At 36.8% G+C, this 23,997-nt stretch overlaps 8 protein-coding genes across 10 annotated transcripts; 3 read left to right on the top strand and 5 right to left on the bottom strand.

The window, feature by feature from the left end:
- Positions 1-41: 41 nt before the first annotated feature.
- On the bottom strand, positions 42-2,068 carry Ubc4 (ubiquitin conjugating enzyme 4). The gene is made up of 5 exons (XM_089846557.1): positions 1,633-2,068; positions 1,340-1,492; positions 1,193-1,275; positions 902-1,130; positions 42-832 (listed from the first exon to the last, which is right to left on the bottom strand). Exons 1-5 carry the CDS (start codon positions 1,693-1,695, stop codon positions 761-763), a joined length of 600 nt encoding a protein of 199 aa, XP_089702683.1. The 5' UTR covers positions 1,696-2,068; the 3' UTR covers positions 42-760.
- A 152-nt stretch (positions 2,069-2,220) lies between these two features.
- On the bottom strand, positions 2,221-5,312 carry LOC149654867 (amidophosphoribosyltransferase-like). The gene is made up of 6 exons (XM_089846548.1): positions 5,075-5,312; positions 4,609-4,879; positions 4,299-4,548; positions 3,947-4,177; positions 3,535-3,884; positions 2,221-2,850 (listed from the first exon to the last, which is right to left on the bottom strand). Exons 1-6 carry the CDS (start codon positions 5,206-5,208, stop codon positions 2,593-2,595), a joined length of 1,494 nt encoding a protein of 497 aa, XP_089702674.1. The 5' UTR covers positions 5,209-5,312; the 3' UTR covers positions 2,221-2,592.
- A 437-nt stretch (positions 5,313-5,749) lies between these two features.
- Positions 5,750-10,287, top strand: Paics (PAICS bifunctional enzyme). The gene is made up of 8 exons (XM_089846551.1): positions 5,750-5,890; positions 5,955-6,152; positions 8,715-8,789; positions 8,874-9,185; positions 9,258-9,427; positions 9,520-9,697; positions 9,757-9,915; positions 9,988-10,287. The coding sequence occupies exons 1-8, from the start codon at positions 5,881-5,883 to the stop codon at positions 10,149-10,151; spliced, it is 1,266 nt and encodes a 421-aa protein (XP_089702677.1). The 5' UTR covers positions 5,750-5,880; the 3' UTR covers positions 10,152-10,287.
- Positions 10,262-12,919, bottom strand: LOC149654865 (xaa-Pro aminopeptidase 3-like). Its single transcript, XM_089846547.1, has 5 exons — positions 12,723-12,919; positions 11,521-12,525; positions 10,817-11,058; positions 10,615-10,735; positions 10,262-10,553 (listed from the first exon to the last, which is right to left on the bottom strand). The coding sequence occupies exons 1-5, from the start codon at positions 12,766-12,768 to the stop codon at positions 10,333-10,335; spliced, it is 1,635 nt and encodes a 544-aa protein (XP_089702673.1). The 5' UTR covers positions 12,769-12,919; the 3' UTR covers positions 10,262-10,332.
- A 75-nt stretch (positions 12,920-12,994) lies between these two features.
- Positions 12,995-16,404, top strand: LOC149654864 (uncharacterized). Its single transcript, XM_089846544.1, has one exon. It carries the CDS (start codon positions 13,128-13,130, stop codon positions 16,353-16,355), a length of 3,228 nt encoding a protein of 1,075 aa, XP_089702670.1. The 5' UTR covers positions 12,995-13,127; the 3' UTR covers positions 16,356-16,404.
- Positions 16,356-17,409, bottom strand: APC10 (anaphase-promoting complex subunit 10). Its single transcript, XM_089846558.1, has 3 exons — positions 17,190-17,409; positions 16,787-16,949; positions 16,356-16,706 (listed from the first exon to the last, which is right to left on the bottom strand). The coding sequence occupies exons 1-3, from the start codon at positions 17,290-17,292 to the stop codon at positions 16,421-16,423; spliced, it is 552 nt and encodes a 183-aa protein (XP_089702684.1). The 5' UTR covers positions 17,293-17,409; the 3' UTR covers positions 16,356-16,420.
- A 58-nt stretch (positions 17,410-17,467) lies between these two features.
- Pgk (phosphoglycerate kinase) lies at positions 17,468-19,661 on the top strand. Of its 2 annotated transcripts, XM_089846553.1 has the most exons (11): positions 17,470-17,562; positions 17,626-17,690; positions 17,763-17,813; positions 17,879-18,031; positions 18,094-18,342; positions 18,415-18,534; positions 18,598-18,892; positions 18,959-19,035; positions 19,096-19,196; positions 19,264-19,362; positions 19,430-19,661. In XM_089846553.1, the coding sequence occupies exons 2-11, from the start codon at positions 17,629-17,631 to the stop codon at positions 19,471-19,473; spliced, it is 1,251 nt and encodes a 416-aa protein (XP_089702679.1). In that variant the 5' UTR covers positions 17,470-17,562; positions 17,626-17,628; the 3' UTR covers positions 19,474-19,661. The 2 variants fall into 2 exon arrangements, with proteins under 2 accessions (XP_089702678.1, XP_089702679.1); XM_089846552.1 differs by having other exon boundaries at positions 17,468-17,690.
- On the bottom strand, positions 19,659-23,966 carry LOC149654861 (palmitoyltransferase ZDHHC20-B-like). 2 transcript variants are annotated; one of them, XM_089846555.1, is made up of 12 exons: positions 23,721-23,966; positions 23,549-23,575; positions 23,389-23,483; positions 23,184-23,304; positions 23,052-23,121; positions 22,954-22,986; positions 22,753-22,882; positions 22,403-22,538; positions 22,164-22,290; positions 21,934-22,017; positions 21,089-21,219; positions 19,659-20,912 (listed from the first exon to the last, which is right to left on the bottom strand). In XM_089846555.1, exons 1-12 carry the CDS (start codon positions 23,851-23,853, stop codon positions 20,866-20,868), a joined length of 1,134 nt encoding a protein of 377 aa, XP_089702681.1. In that variant the 5' UTR covers positions 23,854-23,966; the 3' UTR covers positions 19,659-20,865. The 2 variants fall into 2 exon arrangements, with proteins under 2 accessions (XP_089702681.1, XP_089702682.1); XM_089846556.1 differs by having other exon boundaries at positions 22,762-22,882; positions 23,721-23,960.
- Positions 23,967-23,997: the final 31 nt, after the last annotated feature.

Here is a 23,997-nt window from a genome sequence, read left to right as displayed (position 1 = left end):
TGCAAAGACGAAAAAAAAAAATAAAAAAAAACTAAAAAAAATCTAATTAATTTTACTTTAATTAACCTAACATTAATTGAGCAATACTGGATTAGGAAATCCGTGATTTTTTTTTTTACAAATACACTAAATCTACAGTAATAAATAATGCTTTTTGGAGAAAAATACAATTAATTTGGTTTACTAAATATCACAAAAATGTTTCGTTTGTACTTTACTAAGCCTAATTTAAATCCTTTTACCCTCGGATTAATCTCTAAATTAGTTAAAAAACTGAAATGAATAAAATTAAAACTCGTAAAATAAGAAAATAACTAATACATTTAATTTTTGTTTTTTTAAATTTTCTAAGACAAAAAAATCCTAAATAATTTTACAATAATAAGAAATAAAATAATCGATTAATTGTTATAAACAAATATTAATTAATGTACCTTTTTTTTAATAATGATTTTTTCCTCTATTGAATTAGGAAAAGTTCAAAAATATTAATTTAAATACACTTTATTTACAAATATGGAAAGATTTCATTCCGAGCCCCCGCTAAAGTTACGGCTAAATAATATTAAAAACGAAATTTAATTTTAATATTTTATAATTAATAATTAATATTTGACTAAAAAAAACATATTTTTTCTCTTTAAATTTAAAATTAAAATTTCACAAAATTCTTTTTTGAGTTAAAGAAAAGTTTGGACTCAAAACAGATAATTTTCAATTAATAATAATTAGTATTTATTTAATTTTTTATATTTAAATTTTAACTGAACAATGTTTCCGTGGCTTTTTCCAAATCCCAGGAACAAGATGATAAGGCCACTCTGGCTTTGTGCTTTTTAATTAAACGCTTTAAATTAATTAATTTTAAGTAGAAATAAATACCAACTAATGACTAACGAACCTCATCAACTCCCATATCAGCCAGCCTTCTTATTTTATGATCAAACTCGGGGAACTTTGTGGGACCACCGCCATAAGCTTGAGCCCAATGTTTAGCCGTTAGTTTAAACATTTCGGGGTTTTCTTTAAATTGTTTCGCTACAACAGCATCTTGAGGGTCATCTGGCTCGGCAGCGGCTAATAAAGCTTGCAGTGATAATAAAACTGTTCTTAAAGTCATGGCCGCGGCCCTAAAGGTTCAATTATAATTAATATTTATTGTTTTTTAAAAAATTAACCCTAATTTCCTCACCATTGATCTTTTAAAATGTCTAAACATATAGCACCGGTAACGGAACTTATATTTGGATGCCAAATTTTAGTTATAAATCTTACCTAAGTATTATATATCATTATAAAATGGGTTTAATAATTATATATATAATAATATAAGGTTTACTTTAGGAGGATTAAACGGGTACGTTTCTGGTACTTTAATTTCTAACATAAAAGTGCCACCTTCGTAAGGTGTATCTGGAGGGCCAGCAATTTCGCCTCTTAACTCGGTATAATTGTCATTTACCAATTCAACTTTGATAGCGCATCGTGCCACCTTAAACGAACCAATATTAATTTGCTTTAAAATCTAACAATATTTAATTAATTTACGGATTACGTAATTAAAACTTCTATAAATTAGCCTGTCACTATTTTGCCACAAAAAAAAAAAATACGAACAAAGGCTTAGCTTACTTCTTCGCTTCTCACTACTTCTTTGAACTCGCGTTTAATTCTTTGCACCGCAATGTTAGCCATTACGAAGTCCAGATGAAATCATTTAATAATTATTCAAATAATTAATTACCGTTCAAAATCTTATATTACAATTTCGAACAACTAGACGACTCAAACGAATTTACAGGAAAAATTAAAAACAAGCTGATGAGATGAGATTATTTACGTCATTTTTGTCACGTGATTCCTTAAAAGATTCAGTTCAGTTTAGTTACTTACTTCTTCGCTTCTCACTACTTCTTTGAACTCGCAATGTTAGCCATTACGAAGTCCAGATGAAATCATTTAATAATTATTCAAATAATTAATTACCGTTCAAAATTTTATATTACAATTTCGAACAACTAGACGACTCGAACGAATTTACAGGAAAAACAACAACGCACGGAAATAAATAAATAAATAAAATTAAAAACAAGCTGATGAGATGAGATTATGTCATTTTTGTCAGGTGATTCCTTAAGAGATTCAGTTCAGTTCAGTTTAGTTCAGTCCCAGCTCAATTAAAAGGCGCCAAATTTGAAGTTTCAAAAGAGACCCGCGAACTTTTAATTAAAACTTTCAAATATTTATTTTTTTTCGTACAAAATTTATTACAGTAAACATTTTTTTTATCAAAAATAGTAATTATTTGAGCGGATTTTTATGGCTTAGTTTTTTTGAATTCTTAAATGTCTTTAAAAATGAAAAATAATCTATAGTCAACGCATTATATTTAAATAATTCTTGGGAAATATATAATTAACATTAATCGGAACAAAGCGAACCGATAAAACTTTGATTTCAATTTATTTTGTACAATATAATTGTAGATAAAGGTGGCTTTTCACGATTTGAATTCTTTCAAACTCAGTTTTGTACACTTTCCCAAAAGTAACGGAAACAATAAGACATTGCTCCCCAATTCTAGTAGACATTCTAAAATTCTAACTCTACGGGATACTTGCCAGTTAAACAAGCGGTGCAATGCCCAATGGGTTTCCCATTGGGATTAACACCCTTTTGAACAGCCTGAACCAGTCCATCCACGGACAAATACACCAAACTGGCGGCTCCCAGTTTTTTAGTCAACTCTTCCGTGCTCATTTTATTGGCAATGAGCTCTTCCTTCGTTGGAATGTTGATTCCCATGTAACACGGGTGCCTTAAAGGCGGAGAAGCTATCCTGACATGCACCTAAAAGTTATTACAACTTTTTATAGACTGCAAAGGCTTAGTAGCTAAACTCGCCAAGGCTTAGTAGCTAAACTCGCCAAGGCTTAGTAGCTAAACTCGCCAAGGCTTAGTAGCTAAACTCGCCAAGGCTTAGTAGCTAAACTCGCCAAGGCTTAGTAGCTAAACTCGCCAAGGCTTAGTAGCTAAACTCGCCAAGGCTTAGTAGCTAAACTCGCCAAGGCTTAGTAGCTGAACTCGCCAAGGTTTAGTAGCTGAACTCGCCAAGGCTTAGTAGCTAAACTCGCCAAGGCTTAGTAGCTAAACTCGCCAAGGCTTAGTAGCTAAACTCGCCAAGGCTTAGTAGCTAAACTCGCCAAGGCTTAGTAGCTAAACTCGCCAAGGTTTAGTAGCTAAACTCGCCAAGGCTTAGTAGCTAAACTCGCCAAGGCTTAGTAGCTAAACTCGCCAAGGCTTAGTAGCTAAACTCGCCAAGGCTTAGTAGCTAAACTCGCCAAGGCTTAGTAGCTAAACTCGCCAAGGTTTAGTAGCTGAACTCGCCAAGGCTTAGTAGCTAAACTCGCCAAGGCTTAGTAGCTAAACTCGCCAAGGTTTAGTAGCTAAACTCGCCAAGGCTTAGTAGCTAAACTCGCCAAGGCTTAGTAGCTAAACTCGCCAAGGCTTAACAAAACTTGGTCTTTTACTCACTTCGACAGCTCCAGCGTCTTTTAAAATGCGAATAATTGCCCCGATTGTAGTTCCTCTGACGATGGAATCATCAATAAGAACTATTCTTTTCCCCAAGAAGTTTGAGGAAAGAGGACCAAACTTCTTAGCGACAGCCAGCTGTCGTAATCTAACACTAGGTTGAATAAAGGTCCTTCCAATATAACGATTCTTGCACAAGGCTTCGGTGTAGGGGATTCCTAATTCCTCGGCAAAACCCAAAGCGGCGGGTGTAGCCGATTCTGGAACTGTACTGACAAGATCAACGATTAAAGGGGCTTCTCTAGCCAACTGTCGCCCGCATTCTTTTCGAACTCCGTAAACCATTTGACCTAAAATAAGCGTGGCACGAAAAATCAGTTAAAATAGTTAAGAAAACTGGAGCAATCACTACCTTCCATAAAGGAATCGGGTCTGGCAAAATAAACGTATTCAAAAATGCAAAGCGCGGGGCCCTCTCCATTAGGCCTTGGCACGCAACCCAAGGACTCTGGCCCATCTTTCGTAAGTTTTATTATTTCTCCCGGTTCCAACTCGCGGTACATTTTAGCAGAGACTGAAACGAAGCAACAAGACTCCGAAGAGACGACCCAGCCGTCTATATCTTGTTTAGCGTCTGGATCATCTGAAAAACGACGCCAAGACCAATTAAGGGAAACGTTGCCAAACAAAATGGCGGAAAACAAAGGCTTAATGATCTCCTAGACATAATTACTTCTAAATTAGGGTAGATCTCCGTTATTTACCAGAAGTACTTGGCAGTTCTAAAGTTCCTATACATAGAGGTCGATTTCCATAGGGGTCACGAACGGCGTAAATTGTGTCGTGAATCATAATTAGAAGGGCATAGGCTGTCGGTATTAAACTCATCATGTGTTTGATTCTAGCGGCCCAATCTGGGCCATCTGGCTCTCCATTAGGGGGTGGCATACAGAGTATTTGAGTTAAAAGTTCACTGTCAGAGCCAGTTGACAATCCTACACCTTTCTCTAATATCTTAAGAGAAAAAAATTGAAATATTAGGCTTCGCAAAAACTTTGGAGAATCGTTTCGCACCTTCTTTCTCGTGCTTTGGGCATTGACGATTTCACCATTATGAGCCAATCCTAGTAAACCATGGACATTATGAACCACGAAAGGCTGTATATTTTGGGCATTGGATCCTCCCGCTGTGGAATACCGCGTGTGTCCAATTCCCAAGTTTCCCTTCAGTTGAACAAGGTCTTCCTCCTTGAAGACGGAGCTAACTAAACCCATTCCGCGATGCAAATTGAACTTATCCGACTCATTTCCTTTGCACGTTACAATACCGGCGCTTTCTTGACCTCTACCCAGAAGCAAAACAAAAAAAACCCCAATTCTTTGCAGAAAATTCAAAGGTTTTATAGCGCTAACATTCAACAGGTTCCGAAATTCTAGGGGTACCCACTTAAAAACATTCGCTTATTTACAGAAATTACATTTATGGCCACATTTATATAACTTGGTTATCTAAAGAAAAACGCTATAAATTTTTAATTACCTGTGTTGCAGTCCAACAAGTCCTAGATAAATGATATGCGAGATATCCAAATTCGAAGGCCACGTACCGGTGGCTATGCACCCGAATATACCGCAGGCTGTTTGAAGACCCTCTTCCGAATGGTGTTCTTCCATTTTTTTTATTTTAACTTATAAATAATTTTTAAGTTTTGGCATAAAATTTGTCGCGATTTAAAGCCGTAACTCTTACTAAACCATCGCTAATTTTAATTATAACAGGAGTAAATTGATAATGAGTTTTTTTCACTATATCACGCGGCTTCCTAACTGACCCCTTCGGCAACTTCAACGCGAATGCAACCCGGGCGCGCGCGTACGTCTTTGAGGCGCGTTTAGGGGAGCACGTGTTTTTAGGGTTAGCCGTCCAAAAGATTGCGCGCGACGTTTAGCGCCAAATTAAATAGGGCGTAAATAATCAGCCATATTAAGCCTAACGTAAGCCTACCCGAGATTGATATCTAATCTAAATCATAACCAAATGGAAAAGGGAAAGTTAAGCGTATGTTAGTTATAGATTTTGTAATAATTAAGTGTTGAAATTAACTTTTAGGGGAGGTTTTTTTTTATTCTATCTCCTAGACTCCTTAAACTTTGCCCTAGGCTTAACTGGATCTACTTTCGAGGCGCGTCTCTCGTACCGAAACCACGTGGTTATCGAATCTACCGCCGACCACCCCTCCGTATTAAATCCGGGAACCCGAGTTTTTCAGAAAGCCTTGAGACATTGAATTCGCAGCATCCTCCTAAAAATTTCCGGCCAATCAATTTATAATTAAACGATTAAATATGTCTGAAAGTAAGTCGTAATTTAATCGTATTTAATAATATTATATGTCGTGACAATGCCCAAATTAATTTAGCTTTGAAACTGGGCAAACTGATCATCGAGGGGAAGACCAAAAGAGTTTACGATTTGGCCAGCGAACCTGGACACGTGGTATTACAATCGAAGGACCGTATTACCGCCGGAGATGGGGTCAAAGCTCATGACATGGAAGGGAAAGCCGTCATTTCCACCGCGACAACCGCCTCCATATTTGAATATTTGAACGCAGTTGGTGAGACAAATTTTTTATCCTTGAATTCCCCGGCTGAAATGTTTTTCCACTCCATTACAAGGTTTTAGGCCCCTTTTGTCCCTTCGTCATTATGTGTTTTCCTTAAAGCGCAAGTGTCACTAGAGGGCGTGTTGGTTTTAGCCCCTTTTGTCCCTACGTCATTATGTGTTTTCCTTAAAGCGCAAGTGTCACTAGAGGGCGTGTTGGTTTCTCCCCAAGTAATTAATGAAATAGTCTATAGCCAAACTAAAGTGCCAGTGACACGCGAAAAAAAGCAACTTTTGCATGATTTTGAATGAAAATAACATATCTAGGTATAATAATAGGACCAAACTTTCCATAAATTGTTTATATCGTAACACCCACCGACTAACCAATAATCTACGGAGGTTTATATCATTTTTGTCTACTTGAATGCCTTAACCTTGATTGAGAAAGAACTTAGGGGAGCCCCTTTTTATTGATAGCGTTGCTTTTTCCGCGAATTTAAGCGATAGATAACTGTATCCGAGTTTAAGTTCCTCAAGGCACTGCTCAAGGACATATCTGATGATGGTAAGATAGTAAGAGCCCCTTAATCTACAAAGTCTTCCCTCCCGTTTGCTAAGAGGGAAAGCCGCTCTCTCCACTTAAAAACGAAATAAAATGGGTACATGATGACGCGTCAGCAAAATTTCTTAAAAACATGTTTACTTTGAGATAGTATACTTTAAACGGTGGGGTTTTGTTTGCCCTTGTCGTTGGTGGCCCGCCCAAGAACCCTATAGGATGATTATAGAGAGAGTGAGAGAGGCTATTTAGGAGATACAATACCTAGCCTAGTTTGTTATTGCATTGCTTTTCACTAACAGTTGGGTGGAAACTCTACCAGAGGTAAAACCTAGGCTACCAGTTTAGTTCCCTTCGGTAGAAGAAGAATGCCCCTCTCCCCCCCCCCCCGAAGATGAGACGTGGGGGAAGGAATTTTTTCTAGCCCCTTTTATTTTAAAATTATAAACCAATAAAATGATGACAATTTTTTAATAGAAATAGAATAGTTCGGTAAATTATAGGACCTATTCCTTCCACTGTTTCCCAATCTGTTTCCCTCAAACAACAGTAGCAATAGTAGAGGCTTTGAAAATTCAATTGACAACGTGTCTTACGTAATAGTTGAGCGTCATTGCAAAGGACAAATAGATGGTTAAACTGAAGACCTTAGTTTCGAACGACTTTTTTTTTTATCTAATCTATGAACTCGAACTTGCATTTATCTCTTATTAAAAGCGGTTCTTACTGGTTTCGCAGTGACGTGCATATTTTCGATATTTAGATTAGAAAAAAAATTCGTTTCTAAAACCACTTCAAACTGAATAATCACGAGGTTTTTCTAAAACCTGTACAAAAAATTCCTCGCAACTACTATGCCTAAGACAGTTCAATTAATTACGCATCGAGGCGTGGGTAGTCTAGTCAAAAGTAAATGAATCGAAGTTATCAAATTAACACTGTACTTTCATTCACTTCTGATCAAGGGGATTTCCAAATTCAGACCCGTTCTCTTAGAATTTTAATTACCTATTTTAATCTAGATTTAAATTGAGAAATACAACATTGAAATCCTTACCAAATAATATTTACTTAATTTTACTATACAAATTAACCTATAAAGTTTCAAAAGATACTGAAAGTAATATACGCTATCAAGAATATTAAAACCAAATTCTATGACGCAAAATATGGCATTCATTATCATCACATATTTTTCCGTAGCACCTTACGTAATAGTTTTAGCAGATTAGATAAAGATTATTTTATTCGAAAAGGCAATAAAAATCACGCCATTTCAATTTAGAGAAGGAAGAAAACCTTCCTGTTATCGCTGTGTCAATCGCCTTAGCTTAGCAACAGAATCAACAAAGGCAATACAATACACACACCAGAAACTTGCTGCTTTTATCGCGCGCGAGCCGGGTGGTCACTCTTTGTAAAAACCAGGTGGACCCCAGGGGGGGGGGGGATTCGCTAGGCTTAAAAAGGGTTTGTCGGGTTTAAATTCTATTGGGAGGTGATTTATTGTTCTAGGTTTACCCCTAGCCCTAGACCGACCAATTTTCACACTTTTATTTATTGAAACGTCAAGTGGTTGTTAACTTGCTGCTATATAGAACTTAACAAGATGACCCAAGGGATGGACCATAATAGTGTAGCCACATCCTTATCTATTTAATTAGCACATACATAAAAAGAAATGTATCAAAGACCCCAAAGATACAAGTTCAGAAGTTTACGACCCCAAAGATACTAAAAACATTAACCCAACAAAATTCCCCGATTTTTATAACTCCCCAGACACCGATTGCAATCCTTCTAAAGGTCCCTTCAGACGATACAACTTTTGACTCAAGTTGAATCAAGTCAAAAAGTTGAATCAGCAAAGATTGGTCGGTTATTAATTTTTAATTTGGTGATTCAAATTGTGTGTTTACTGAACTAATTTAAATGAGTCACAAAGTTACACTGTACCGTCTGAAGGGGCCTTAACTTGATTAGTTTTAACAAACCCATCTTGCGATATTTTAGGGATTAAAACTCACTTCGTTCGTCAAGTCGACGAAAAAACCATCGTGGCTAAAAACTGCGACATGATTCCGATTGGTCAGTTCTTAAATAAGATTAGTGGGAGGGGGTGGGGGTAATTATATTATTAAATGTTAAGCGTAATTTTAATTAATATCTTAGAATGGGTAACACGAAGAATCGCGACCGGTTCCTTTCTGAAACGCAACGTTGGCGTTCCTGAAGGTTACCGCTTTTGTCCGCCTAAACAAGAGACCTTTTTCAAGGATGACGCTAATCACGACCCTCAATGGTCAAGTGAACAAATAATTTCGGCTAATTTTCAAGTCGGCGGTATCGTTATCGGACCCGACGAAGTTGACATTATTTTAAAAATGACCAGAACCGTTTTTGAGGTTTTGGAAAAAGCTTGGGCTTCATTAAACTGTAGTTTAATCGATATGAAAGTCGAATACGGGGTTGACCCTTTAACCGGTTTGTAATCATTAATTTAGGTTTTTTTTCCGTTTAATTGGTCAGTTTTAATTAATAAAATAATTAAATTAGGGGAGATTCTATTGGCTGACGTAATTGATAGCGATTCGTGGCGTTTATGGCCCGCTGGTGATAAGAGATTGATGGTGGACAAACAAGTTTATCGTAATTTGCAAGAGGTCACCGCTAAAGACCTCGATACGGTCAAGAGAAATTTTCAATGGACCGCTGAACAAGTCAAAGTATGGTCATATATAGAATATTCTAGGCCCAAACTACCAATGTTAAGAGGACACTCGAATACTACGAAAAACCTTTTAACTTTTAATCTTAGAAACTTCAACCGAAGCCCAAAGCTCAAGTTGCGATTTTAATGGGTTCACCATCTGATCAAAGTCATTGCGAGAAAATTTCCAAAGAATGTCAAAAATTGGGGGTTCCAACTGATTTAAGGGTTACATCGGCCCATAAAGGCAGTGACGAGACACTTAACATAATTGCGCAGTACGAAGGTGCGTTGCGGAATAATATAAAAAGGTCAAGGGTCACGATAATTTAATATTATTTATAGGGGAAGGCATTCCGACTGTTTTTATCGCGGTAGCTGGTCGTAGTAATGGTTTAGGACCAGTCACTTCTGGAAATTCGGCATTCCCAGTTATTAACTGTCCACCATTAACCGCCGATTGGGGTGCTCAAGATGTCTGGTCCAGTTTGAGACTTCCTTCGGGTATTATGACTTATCCTTTAGCCAGTTTATTTAATTTAATTTAATTTTAATTTGAACTTTTTTTCTTTTAAGGTTTGGGATGTCCTACTATCATGTACCCTGAAGGCGCCGCAATTGCAGCTGCGCAAATACTGGCATTAAGTGACCATTTTATTTGGTCACGTTTGAGAGCCCAACAATTAAATACTTGGGTTGGATTGAAGATGGCTGATAAGAAAATCCGAAAGTCCAAGTAGATCGATCATACAACTTAACACCCTTAACACCAACCATGTCTCCCTTCATTTTGATAAATATAAATATTGTTTTGATAATTCATTGTACACCAACCAAATAAATAAATAAATAATTTTTTTCTTTTCCTTTATTAAACATTTTAATTATTTAAACGAGTTTATATTAAATTAAACCGAGTGTTTAAGGAAAAACAAAATGGCTGCCGTTTAGGTCGTTTATTTGTCCGGTTTTTTTGACCCCTCTTTCACCAAAGAGTCTCTCAATTTCGTTTATAGATTTAGGACAATGGGCAGAAAGAACTTCAGGCCCGTACTCAGTTATAAGAACATCATCCTCTATTCTAATAGCAATTCCTCTGTATTTTTCATCCACATGTTTATTATCCTCATGAATGTAAATTCCTAAGTCAGGAAGTTCAGGAAATTTAAATCTAATTCAACCCTTTTACCACCATCCTCTTACCAGGTTCAATAGTGATAACCATGCCTGGTTTAATTTTAATATTTCGACTGATTAACGTGGTATCATGAACATCCATGCCTAAATAGTGACCAACATGATGCGGGCAGTAGTTGTACGCGAGCTTAAATTTATTTAAATAATTTAGGACTTAAAATTAATTATTCTATCCTTCAAAGGGGGAGGGGGGGTGATGTTAAAATACCTTGCTAAGTTCGATTTTATTGACATTACCAGGAATTAACCCTAATTCCTGTAGTTTGGTACCAATTAGTTGACACATGATATGAAATAGTTCATCGAGGGATGGAAAATTTTGACACTGAGCTATTAATTCCTCCTGAATTTCGTATACCGCTTGATATAAATCTCTTTGGGGTTTTGTAAATTTGCCCTTGACCGGCCATGATCTCGTAATATCGGACGCGTACCCGTGAAATTCACACCCTAAGATGGTTATTAGATTTTTCTTAAGTATAATCAAACACCATTCCTACTGTCACCAGAAGTAAGATGAGGGATTAGAAGTAAAGAGGTACTAATAGATCCTGGCACTAGTAAACAAATTTGAGAGGTTTTTATGCCGCTTCCATCGCGCCTACACTTGAGGGGAAAAAATTGGCCGAGTTCCAAAAACATTTCCTACCCCCGTTCCCCTCAACCTTCTAAAGCCGGGGGGGGGGATGTACACGGACGAAGCGGGTGCTGCTTGAATCTAGTTCGGCCCCCGTCTACCGCCACCCGAGAGCGAGAGCGTCTCACCGAGTCACCAAAGAGGAGAGGGAAAATTCAGAAACCGCTACCAGAGGGCCAACCATTGGTGTACCTTCGCCAAGTGAAGAATTTGGGGTTACCTCGATACTTCTAGTCCCTTATCTTACTTCTGCTGTCACTGATAATATTTCATACCGGCATCCATTAGGACCATTTGATGTCCCATGACGCGTTGATTATTAGCGGTATAGTGTATAATATTTGCTCTGGGACCTCCAGCGACAACGGGGGGATAAGCTAATCTTTCGGCCCCCCTTAGTCTACATTCGTATTCCATTTTAGCGTGTAACTGAGCTTCGTTAACGAATGGATGCGAAGAACGTATCACTTCTTTCAAAGCTAAGGCCCCCGTTTCGGCGCTTTGTCTCATTAATTTAATTTCAGCGTCGGATTTAATTAATCTTAACTCTTGAATTAATAATCTCGGCGATTCTAAAACTATATTTTGTTGGGAAATAAAATCTTTCATGATTTCCTGGGCCGATACTAAAGGCGGGTGCATATAATCGTACCACAATACGAATTGTCTATTATCTCTCGAAAATGATTCTAAGAATTTCTCAAAGTTTTCAAAGTTTGACGCGTTATTGACGCCTAGTAGATCAATGGCGCCTTCAACGCCGGTTCTAGGGCCTTCCCATAACTCTGTTTGAGAGCTTTTCTTAGGAACGAATAAAATTGAACCGTGTTCCGGTAAATCTTTACCAGGTAAACTATGCAAAACTAATATACTATCGGGTTCTTGAAAACCGGATAAATAGAGAAATTCAGTGTTTTGCCGAAAAGGATAAGGGATTTTATCACTCATATAAACTTTAGTGCTGGAAGGAATAACGACTAAATGAGATTTAAGCTCGACACCCGCTTTAAGAGCTTGAGTAGCTATGGATTCCATTAATTTAAAACGCCTTTCGCTAAATTCCTCTTTAGAAAGACCGGAAGTAACTTGGCCTTCTTTAAGTAAGTGAGGATGACTACTAGGGGATGGTTGACCTAACATTACAGTTTTTGACGATAGCGTTGCCGTTTGGCAATAGCCGCGAACTCGAAATAAATTTGATACCACATTTTTCGAACAATTTAATGTTACTTGATCGAGAATATTTAGATTGGAAATTATTCCTGGCAAGGCCGTGTGACCTAACAGTATAACGAACAAGAAATGCATGCTTTAAAATGGGCAAAAAATAGTCACTACGCTAAGTTATTTTTAAAATTCAGTTAATTTAATGGTATTTAAACTTTAAAGAGCCACGACACCAGCATAAATAAATAGTTGACTCGACCGACTTAGAAACGCGAATAATATAATTATCTTGAATAAAAAACATAATTACCTCTTCCCAAATGAAGTAATAAGCGACTCATAATTGGGTTTGACATTTAAAACATATTAAATTAACACCGATAACTTTTTAATCCAATGTGAAAGAAAAACGCGAGTCAAATTTTATCTAGACTAAACGTAGCAGACGACTGATCTCTCTCCAGCCGGCTCGATCATCTTGGAGCAAGGATGAAGGGGATAGGATGCGTAATATAACAAAAACTTCGCACTACCTACGGAACATCTCCCGTTATTTTCATCCTTGCTTTAAAGCCAGCGAGAGCAAAGGCGCAAAGTTCAACTTTTTGGCGGGAAATATCTGTCGTCCGCTTCATTGTTATTGTTATCAACTTAAATTTTTCGGCGGTAAATGGAGTCGTAGTTGCGGCTTTAAAAGTGCTTTAAGACTAAAAAAATGTCGCTATTAAGCCTAGATGACCGTGAATTTATGGATTTAGTTAAAGTATTTTTACGTGATAACTATAAAGACGAAATTAAGTCAATTTTGTCGGAAAGCGACGAAACCGCGCATTATTTTGTCACTATTGGAGGAGAGGACGTTATGACATATTGCATCGAGATTTTTCAACGAGTTTGCGAGTCTCCATTGACGACTTTTAAACTACTGGACCGATGTATGTATACAATTCAAAAGGAAATTTACGAAGAAATTGGAAAGACCAAAGACTTAACCCTTAAAGAAAACATTCATGGTAGGATAGTTCAATTCCCTCAATTATGCGAGCTGTTAAAACCGACTTTACCACGCGTCAAGGAAACGAATAAGTTCCTAATTGTTAATGGAACGGTAATTAGAACGACACCCGTAAAATTACTAGAATACAAACGAGATTTCCAATGTCCTAAATGCAAGTTCGTTTTTGAAGTTCAAGCTGATATACAGCGATACTTTAAACTAGATAAACCTAAAATATGTCCCAATCCGATGGGTTGTAATGGTACCAAGTTTCGAAGTTTGGACGACCTTAGCGGGGAACCTACTTGGTGTCGCGACGTACAAGAAGTTAAAATACAAGAGAAACTACAACACTTGTCCGTGGGAAAGATGCCGAGATCTATGTGGGTCGTTTTGTACGATGACTTAGTTGATATTTGCAAACCGGGAAATGACGTACAAATTAGCGGGATAGTTATGCAAAGATGGAAGCCATTGGTAATAGGAGCTAGGCCAGATATTGAACTTATCCTATTCGCTCATAATGTAGAGATTTCAAATCGAGCGTCAGTAAGCAGCGTATCATCCGAAAACATTAAAGAGTTTCGCAAATTTTGGGTTGACCATCGTACCCGTCCTTTAGAAGGCAGAGACAAAATCATAGCTAGCGTATGCCCCCAAATCTATGGCCTATACTTAGTGAAACTATCTTTGGCCCTCGTTCTTACTGGAGGCAAACAACGCGTCGACGACTGCGGTACCAAAGTCCGCGGCGAGAGTCATCTACTCTTAATAGGAGATCCAGGAACGGCGAAATCGCAGTTTCTAAAATTTGCCGCTAAAGTGTCCCCGCGTTCGGTCCTGACAACGGGTATAGGATCGACCAGCGCTGGCTTAACAGTGGCGGCAGTAAAAGAGGGTGGCGAATGGCAACTAGAAGCCGGGGCCTTGGTTTTAGCGGACGGGGGAGTGTGTTGCATCGACGAGTTTAATAGTATGGCTGAAAAAGACAGAGCCTGCATACACGAAGCTATGGAACAACAAACGCTAAGCGTAGCCAAAGCGGGAATGGTTTGCAAATTGAGTACGGAATGCTCGGTAATTGCCGCCACGAATCCCAAAGAAAGTCGCTTAAATCTAAACCATTCCATTATGGTAAATACATCCATCGCCAGTCCATTGTTAAGTAGATTCGACATAGTTCTAATTTTAGAAGATAAACGTAGCAAGGAATGGGATGGGTTCGTTTCGAGTCACATTTTAACGCGACGTACCATCTCGGCTCCTAAAGTAACGGGTCATTGGAACATCGATAAATTACGCCAGTACTTTTGCTTCATAAAATCAATCGAACCCGCCATGTCCGACGACGCTAGGACAGTCGTCTTGAAGTACTACCAATTTCTGCGCAATTCGGATTCCTCAAACGTGGCCCGGACCACCGTCAGAATGTTGGATAGTTTAATGAGATTGGTCCAGGCTCACGCTAGGCTGATGTACTGCGATACCGTCTACGTTCGTGACGCTATTACCGTCATACGCGTCATGGAATCGTCTCTACAAGGCTCGGTTTTGATGCAGCAAAGTTCAAACACCCTGTGTACCACCTTCCCCGATGACCCCGACAAAGAATATCTAACCAAGGCTGAAATAATCTTGACGAAACTCGACCTCCTTGATGTTTTGGAACGCGAAAGAAAACGTTTGAACGATAACCAGAATGGATTGCAAATCTTCAAGATTCACGATGACGACTGGGTCACGAGTCAAGACGAATTTAAATCCAGTACGCAGCTGAGTTCCAAAACGGCTGGGGGCAAAGGAAAGTTCACCAGGATTGAAAACCGTGAGGTAGAGCTACCATCGAGGATTGAGAAGGAAAGCCCTGCACACATCACTAAACCAGTACTTAAAAGCGCCGCAAATACCAATCTAAATATCTTGGGGTCCTTACTGGGCTCCGAATCTGATAGTGACCATACACTGGATGATTTCCCCGGCGTGGTCAATAAGACAAAAACAATAGGAATAGTCCCCCAAAAGAAGACACCTCCAAATAAGAAACCCGTATTTAATCTAGACGACTCGACATCGCCTAAAAGCCCTTCCAATGGCAACATTGCAACTAAGAAAACTGTTGGCAATTCTGGCTTTAACAACCGTAAGAAACCCGTGTTTAATCTAGACGACTCTACGTCACCAGAAACTAGTCCCAAGACCATTGCCTCTAAGAAGTCTACAACTAAAACGACTTCAAAAGATTCTAATTCTAATGGCAACATTGCAACTAAGAAAACTATTGGGAATTCTGGTTTTAAAAACCGTAACAAACCAGTTTTTAATCTAGACGATTCTACGTCACCAGAAACTAGTCCCAAGACTATTGCCTCTAAGAACTCTACAACTTGTACAACTAAAACGACTTCAAAAGATTCTAATTCCAAGACCCCAAAGACTAGGCCTAAATCGACAGCGAAAAAGAATTTGCCCAGCGCTATTGATACCAAGGATGCATCAACATCACACTTGGCATCAATGCTTCAATCGTTCGCTTACAAACGCAAACAAAAAACACCACCAGGAACCTCTACTAAGACACCCTTAGTTTCTGTAAATCCGCCAGAAACTTTAAAACCTGTTCAAAACGGTACCAACAATGATGACCTACCAAAATCCCCAGAAAACGCAACAACACCTAAAGAACTTGTTGCCGATAAAATTAGTCCTAGACTAACCCCGTTTTCGGAAAAAACCCCAGTTTCGGCAACAACCAAATCAAAATTGCAAATATTTGCCTTTCGAGAAAGAGACGTAGAACCCGAAGTTTCGACCCCAAAAATCCCTAAAAATTCCCAACCTATTAAAAGAAACGCTTTTGTTTTAAATAGCGATTCCTCAGATGAGGACCTATCCTTTCTGGATGGTGTCTTAAATTCGGGGCAATCGAGTAAAAAATTCAAACTGTAATTGTACAATTGAACGATGTTTTTTGCTTTATTAAACGTAATTTTCATTATGCAATGGTAACAATTTTATCTGATGGTACTAAAAGCGGCGCATTCTACGCTGGAAAACTGTTGCAATTTTAGGGTTGACATACAAGTATCACGTACGGGGGAATGTACCTTAATTTGCCTCATGTGAGTATCGCGGCCATTTTGGTGGTTGGATTGTACCGCGATCTGAACGAGAAAAGTCCTAATAGGTTGTTCGAAAGAATCTCTTAAAGGTATGACAACCCAACCACTTGGTTCGTTAAGATCCATTACTTCGATCTCTTGCAAGTCGTGAAAATGACTGCCAGCTCTGATTGAGATTCTATTTGAATCGTACAAACTTCAGACTCAACAACGTACGTTGGTTCCCGGGGAGTAGAAAATGAAATAAAATAGGCTTACCGATTTGGTGTGTAACTTTCATCTAGTTTGTAGTCCGCGTAGATGCAAACGTCTTGTACCGTCGTTTTACGCCTAAACTGGATGTTGACCAGGTGCGGTTGAGGTCCATCTGATTGCCAATAAGTTTCTAAACTGTTATCGCGAAGTTGATCGACACCGAAACCTAAAATAAATCGGATACAACTCTTAAAAGTTGAAAAATCTGACAATTTTCCTATAACAAAATAATGCCATAGCCACGGAACTATCACGATAGGCCTTAGTCACCCACGCGTGGCTATCTACCCATAGAGAACAATAGACAAAATGGCCGCCAACCGAATAAGCTAAATCTCGCACCTGGTTCAAGTTATATCTCGCACCCTAGAACAAGGAACTTTCCTAAGCCTCGGCCTACTCTTACCTGGTTTGCACGAAGATAAAGACCACACGGCTTGGGAACCAACTTCCCTTATTTTTCCTTCTTGTTCGTCTTTCAAAATATCCACATCTTCTCCCGTACGCATTTTTAATTTCTTGAAGGTAATTTATTTATAATTAGCAAAACATCAAACGGAAAAACCACAATCACACACACTCGTCTAGAGTCGGACAAAATCATTCACAAAACTGACGTTAAAGTACTAGAAAATGTAGCAGACAGCTTTTCCGCTTACCTATATTCATAATTCAGGGCTGAACATAAGTAAAAATACTTTTGGGTTGGTTTCCTTAAAAATTTGACATTGACATTGAGGGCTTCGCCGGCAACCCGGCATTTAAACGTGATATTTAAAGTAAATTAAATTTGATATTTTAATCACGATTAAGTTATCAACATAAACGTACTGTTAAATTAGAAAATGGCTTTAAATAAACTGAGCATCGACTCTCTAGACTTGAAAGACAAGAGGGTTCTTATGAGGTAATTTTGTAAAGGTCAAAGTAATTTAATGACGATTAAATCAAAATTCAAATTAATTTAACAATTATTCAGAGTGGATTTTAACGTACCTTTAAAGGATGGTGTCATAACTAACAACCAACGGTAAATAAACAATATTCTCTATGAATATAAATGAAAAAAAGTAAGTAATACATTTATGTACGTAGAATTGTGGCTGCATTGGACAGTGTCAAATACGCGTTGGAAAAGGGGGCTAAATCGGTGGTTCTTATGAGCCATTTGGGGCGTCCTGATGGTAACGTTGTTGCCAAATATACCCTGAAACCAGTCGCGGATGAACTTAAAAAATTATTAAACCGGTACCTTGAAAGATAGACAAAAACAAACTGTTAGATATCTGACCCCCAAAACCCCTTTTCAGGGAAATTATCTTCCTAAATGATTGCGTGGGAGCTGATGTTGAGGGAGCTTGCGCTAATCCGGCTCCTGGTTCAGTAATTTTACTTGAAAATTTGCGTTTTCACATTGAGGAAGAAGGAAAGGGAGTGGACAGTCAGGGTCAAAAAGCTAAGGCTAGTCCCGAAGCTGTGACCGCTTTCCGAGCTTCCTTGACTAAACTAGGAGATGTCTATGTCAATGACGCCTTTGGAACGGCGCATAGAGCTCATAGGTCTCTATAAAACCCTTAACTACCCTTTAATATAACCTAAGAATTAATTTAATTAATTAATTGTAATTAAAGCTCTATGGTTGGAGTGGAGTTACCGCAAAGAGCAGCTGGTAAACTGCTCAATAAAGAGTTGACTTATTTTGCTAAGGCTCTTGACAAACCCGAAAAACCATTCCTAGCCATCCTTGGAGGGTAATTAATTAGTTAATTACTAATTAATAATGCTTCAATTAACAAAAAACCTTCGGTTTTTAGAGCTAAAGTCAAGGATAAGATCCAATTAATCGACAATATGTTGGATAAAGTTAATGAAATGATTATCGGAGGTGGAATGGCTTTCACATTCCTCAAAGTTTTGAATGGAATGGAAATAGGGAACTCGTTATACGACGAAGAAGGGGCCAACATTGTCCCCAAATTAATGGAAAAAGCCAAGAAAAATGGAGTTCAAATCCATCTCCCTGTTGATTTTGTCACTGCCGATAAATTTGATGAGAAAGCAACCCCGGGAACTGCTACTGTCGAAACTGGAATTCCTGCTGGATCTTTGGTTAATAACTTTAAACGCCCCCCCAATTAACTTAATTACATCCTTAATCATATTTAACTTAATTAGGGTTTAGATTGTGGTCCAAAAAGTGGCGAAATTTTCTCTAAAGCAATTGATAGTGCTAAAACTATTGTCTGGAATGGGTACAAAAATTAAATTAAATAGATAATTAAAGTAAATTTAATTAATTCGTTACTTTGCAGCCCTGTTGGAGTTTTTGAATGGGAAAACTTTGCAAAGTGTACTAAAACTATTATGGATCATGTTGTAGCTGCAACTGAGAAAGGAGCTATAACAATCATCGGTAAATTCTAAGTTAGGCCTAAGTATTTTGAGTTGTTTTTTCAATTTTTTTTGGTTAAATTAAAAAGGTGGCGGAGATACAGCCACTTGCTGCGCTAAATGGAACACAGAAGACAAGGTTAGCCACGTCAGTACCGGAGGTGGAGCCAGTCTCGAGCTCCTGGAAGGTATTAGCCAATCACTTTAAGTGCTAAGAGTACTTTAAATGTAACAAATTGGAATTGAATTTTGCAGGTAAAACATTGCCAGGTGTTGCTGCATTATCCGAAGCGGCTTAAACTAATCAAGAAATTAATAATTAAATGTTATTAATTAATTAGTAAAAAAAAAAAAAAATCAATAAAAGTTGGTGGTATTGTTGGGATGTTCATAGTCCTAAATGGTGTGTAACTTGTAAAAGTGTTCCTAAAACCGAATAAAGTCTTAATTAATTAATTTAGATTAATTAAATTAAACCATCAAATAATTGTTGTCATCTTATTTAAATTTCGCCTGTTTTTTTTTATACAATTTTTTATAATATTTATACGTTTAAAAACATATAATAATCTAGCATAGGCAAAAAATTATACCATAATTTTCAATGGAAATTATTACCATTATCGAGAGTGGGAGAAATTAATAAACAGCGCCTTTAGGGGGGCGGCTTCACAACGCGATTAAATTGGACATTTTAAACCTAATTATTAGTAATTAATTATCACATTGATTAATATATCGGAGGTTTGTTTATTTATTTTTTTAAAATCTTTTCTGGAATGATTAGTTTAAAAATTAATAATATTGTGACTGATTGGCTGCCATTAAAGTGGGATATTCATTATTCAATTTGGGGGTCAAAAGTTAGAACGATCTTATATATACATGATTAAATATTTAAATTAACCCCAATTTAATTACTCAATAGGTTTTTCCTCCCTTCAGAGATCATTAGGCGATAAAGTGTTAATTAAAGGATCATATTAGCAATCACTATACATATATTTATCATTTGTTGGGTTCATTAATTTTTAGCGCTGTTAATTAATTATATAAAAATTTAACGCCATTAACAAAATAAAAATATATTTATAAAAAAATTCCTATTTCTTAAGCCTAAATATTTTAAGTACGACAACATAATTAAATTTTACTATTAACGAGATTAAACACACTTATAATTCGTTAATTACTAGTTAATTAGGGAGGTGTTGAATTTATACTAGTTAGAGTTGGGGTGGGGCGATTAGAAATTAATTTAAAAAAAAACTCGTTTTAATTTAATTTTTAATTTCAAACTGGATGGTTACGATGCGACAAAGCCTGATGCTCTATAATAAGAGTATAAAAAATTCTTTCCTAATTAAATTAAATAAATGGTAATTTGTGACATTAAAAAAAGCTTTTTTTAGTGCGCCAAGTTATTGTTAGTTAATTAATTAGAAAAGCTTTGTTATTGTTAATAACGATAATCAAAACCGAAACCAAGGCTTAAGAGGCGCCAAGGCCTAATGACAGTGCGATTTTGCAAAAAAATAATTATAAAACGGTATCGTTTTTGTGCCAAATTTCAAATTAAATTCATTAATTTTGTACATCCAGTTAAATTTGCGCAAATAAAGGAATAGATATCGGATTTTAATTTAATTTTAAGGTTTATAATTTGTTAAGAGTGTATGTATTTAAGATGCCTATTGATTGAGAAGCTTAACATCGGAGGCAATTGTGGACCTCGAAGCTGAAACAATTTACATATAATCGCGTTCTTAAGTAGAAGTAAATTAATTAATCTAATTAATTAAAAAAGGGGGGTGCCATTTTAAAATAGGCCTAAATAAAAATAAATCCTAGTCGCGAAAAAGTGACTCAAAAAAAATTAAAAACAATTTAATTAATAGATTCAGTCGTATTTACCCGAAAGAGGGCTAAGAGGCGGAGCTTCTTCGTCTCCTCCCCCATTCTCCTGCGGCCACCGACGGGAATTTAAAAGCCCATCAGCGTCTTCTTCAACTGGGCATTGAGGAAAGGAAACTCCATCCCCGATGCTAATTAAAATCATTCAGCATTAACAATTACGATTTAATAACAAAGATCATAAGTTTATAAGATAGACTCCGCTGGTCTTATAAACGTATGGAAAGATTAATGTAACATAAAACATGCATTAATTCCAGCCCAATCTTTAGAACTCTTGGCAATCAAATTTTAGTGTCTAAATATTACTCTTTAAGTAGTTAATTACAATATTTAAAACAATTTACGTGCATTGCCAATTTTAACGTGCTGTACGATGTGAATTTCTCAAAATACAATAATTAATATTTAATAATAACATTTCTACGATCAATTTTGTTAAATTACGTCATGCGTTGGGGCGACCAAGGGTTAGCCTTGCCAAAGTAATAACTAATAAAGCGGATTTTTTATCTAAGCTGGCAGCGATGTTTGGCAACTATTTTGGGGGCAGTTTCACTTAATTTACATTAAAATCCATAAATAATTCAATTTAAATCGAGTTTTTATCTGAATCTGAAGAAACAAGTTAGTCAACTACGTAATTTATAAGCCTTGGCAAGGTTTCAAGCTGACGCAATCATAGAAATGGCCGCCATTTTGGATTTGTTTGGAGTGCCGAGCTCTATATATCTAAAGTGTTTGCGTGTTATTTTGTTAAATTATAATTATTCTACCGGCGCCTACGGTGCTTTAAATTAAAAAATATCCCCATATTTTAATCTTTAAACGGTATAATAGCTGACCTGGTCGGTTGAGCAGTGTTGCCCATGGAGTTGTACGAGTTGCTCACTTGATTACGAGTGGGAAAAGTGACGCCATCGCCAAGGCTATACATTGGGGGAAGGAATTAACGCATTGTCAACTAAACAATCTAAACTAACAACTCCCAACTTTTATTTATTTCTCATTGTCAATCTTATCTTTAAAATAAATAAATAAATGAATGACCACCGCAAGTTAGGGTCAAACCTACCTAGTAAAAACGGGTAGAAACCATTTTCTTTTGTTATCCCCAAATATTTCTAAGAAGTTTCCGTGTTTGCCTAATGAGAAACCGTCCTTATCAGGTCCACAACGGAACACGGGTGTTCGGAAAGACTCTAATAAATTTATTTTCATGTGGTGGTATTGTATTAGTAGAGGATTGAGTTAGAGGAAAAAGAAATGAAAAAAAAAAAAAAAAAGTCTAGAGAAATAATTAGTGTTGTTTACCTAAAGTGGAACGGTTGACAGTAACGAGGTAACAGTGGTAGCCAAAGAGAGATATTAAACTAATAGCAAACATGACAGCTACGAAGAATAGAAAAAGGATGTGGAATTTCCCGATTCCTTTTGTTTTTGGATCACTCTGCATTTTTATTTTTAATAAATATAAAGAAAATTTGTTAGCACCCAATTTGATGTTTAATATTTTCAATTTTGATAGGGTAACAACTAACAACTTAATTATCATTTAATTGATGATAATTGTTACCCCCTCTCATTTTTTTTTTTTTTGGTATTTTATAAATAGAAGAAAGTGTTATCATTCCAAAAATAATTTGAAGGAATGTTCACTTTACTAGAGTTACCGTCCAAAACATGATGAAATACTGTAGAGAGGTGGCGGCAATCACAATGCAGTACAATAATGAATAACCCAGAAAAAGTACGAAAAACTTGTAGTTTGTAAATGATACGCAATTGTTAACCCTATTTCAATAGTAATTTCAAGTTGAACATAACCCTAAATAAATTTTTAATTAAATGTTCTTCTAATTTACCATGGACAATGATGGTCCATTTTTAGAACGCATCTATAAATATTTAAAGTTTGTTTTGGAAATTTGGCCTATTAGGTCTATTTTTGTTATCAACTTACGCTCCACAAACAGAGCAATGATGAGCTCTATCAGGCTTGACATTGTGGCATTTTTCACAGTATCTAATCCCTAATACGTTTAAAATAGTTTAAAATCACATTTCAAGCTTCCATATGATATTTTTCATTTACCCCCATTCAAAGTTCGACAGCTAACAGGCAAATCCCGGCTAAATCTTTCTAAAATTTGCTTTTGTACTTCTTCATTGGTTTCTTTTTCTAATTTTTCTGCCTCTACTTTTGGTAGAAAGAACTGAAAGATGTTAGAGAAAGAAAATGTTGGTGCTGAAGTTTGGTATTTTTGGGGGTTACACGGTTTTCAAGGATTAAGGGCTACCTGTTTGGGCACCTTGCCGAAATTTGTAAATATCGTTTGCCAGTAGGACCAAATGAACATAATGAAAGAGGCATGATAAAGTATTAGGTAAAAAACTAAACAAGAGTAACAGTTATTTAGTTCCTCAATTGATAAAGACCATAATTTGATAGAAAAATACCTTTTTCGACAGTGCTATTTACTGTTACTGTAAAATTAAAGTTTAGGAATGTTAATTAGATTAATTTTATCGTTTAATCATAATTTCTGACATTTTTAACCCAAAACGGAAAGGGATTTCCCAGGAAAATTCCAGATCAACAAATGACCAAGGCTTAAGAAAAAGTACTTACGAAAGCAGAGTTGAACAACGTAGGCGTAATAAGACCAGCCAACTATGGCGGTTATAAATACTACGGGCAACCATTTAAATATACGGAGACAAAATGAACACTTAGAACCCGGTTTGAAGAAATTAGAAGGCATTTTGAATACTTAAACATATTTCGTAATCCACTGACAACACCCCGCTTCTCAGACACTTTCCGCCATTTTGAATTTGACAGTCCGAGACTGAGTTTCTGACGTCATTTGACTAACTATGCCAACAAAGAGTAAATAAATGGCTGT

This window comes from Phalangium opilio, unplaced genomic scaffold (genome assembly GCF_054372755.1).
Source record: "Phalangium opilio isolate 3A_F unplaced genomic scaffold, DU_Popi_V2 ptg000079l_1, whole genome shotgun sequence".
In the NCBI taxonomy this organism is placed as follows: domain Eukaryota; kingdom Metazoa; phylum Arthropoda; class Arachnida; order Opiliones; family Phalangiidae; genus Phalangium; species Phalangium opilio.
This window is presented reverse-complemented; position numbering and strand designations above follow the sequence as displayed.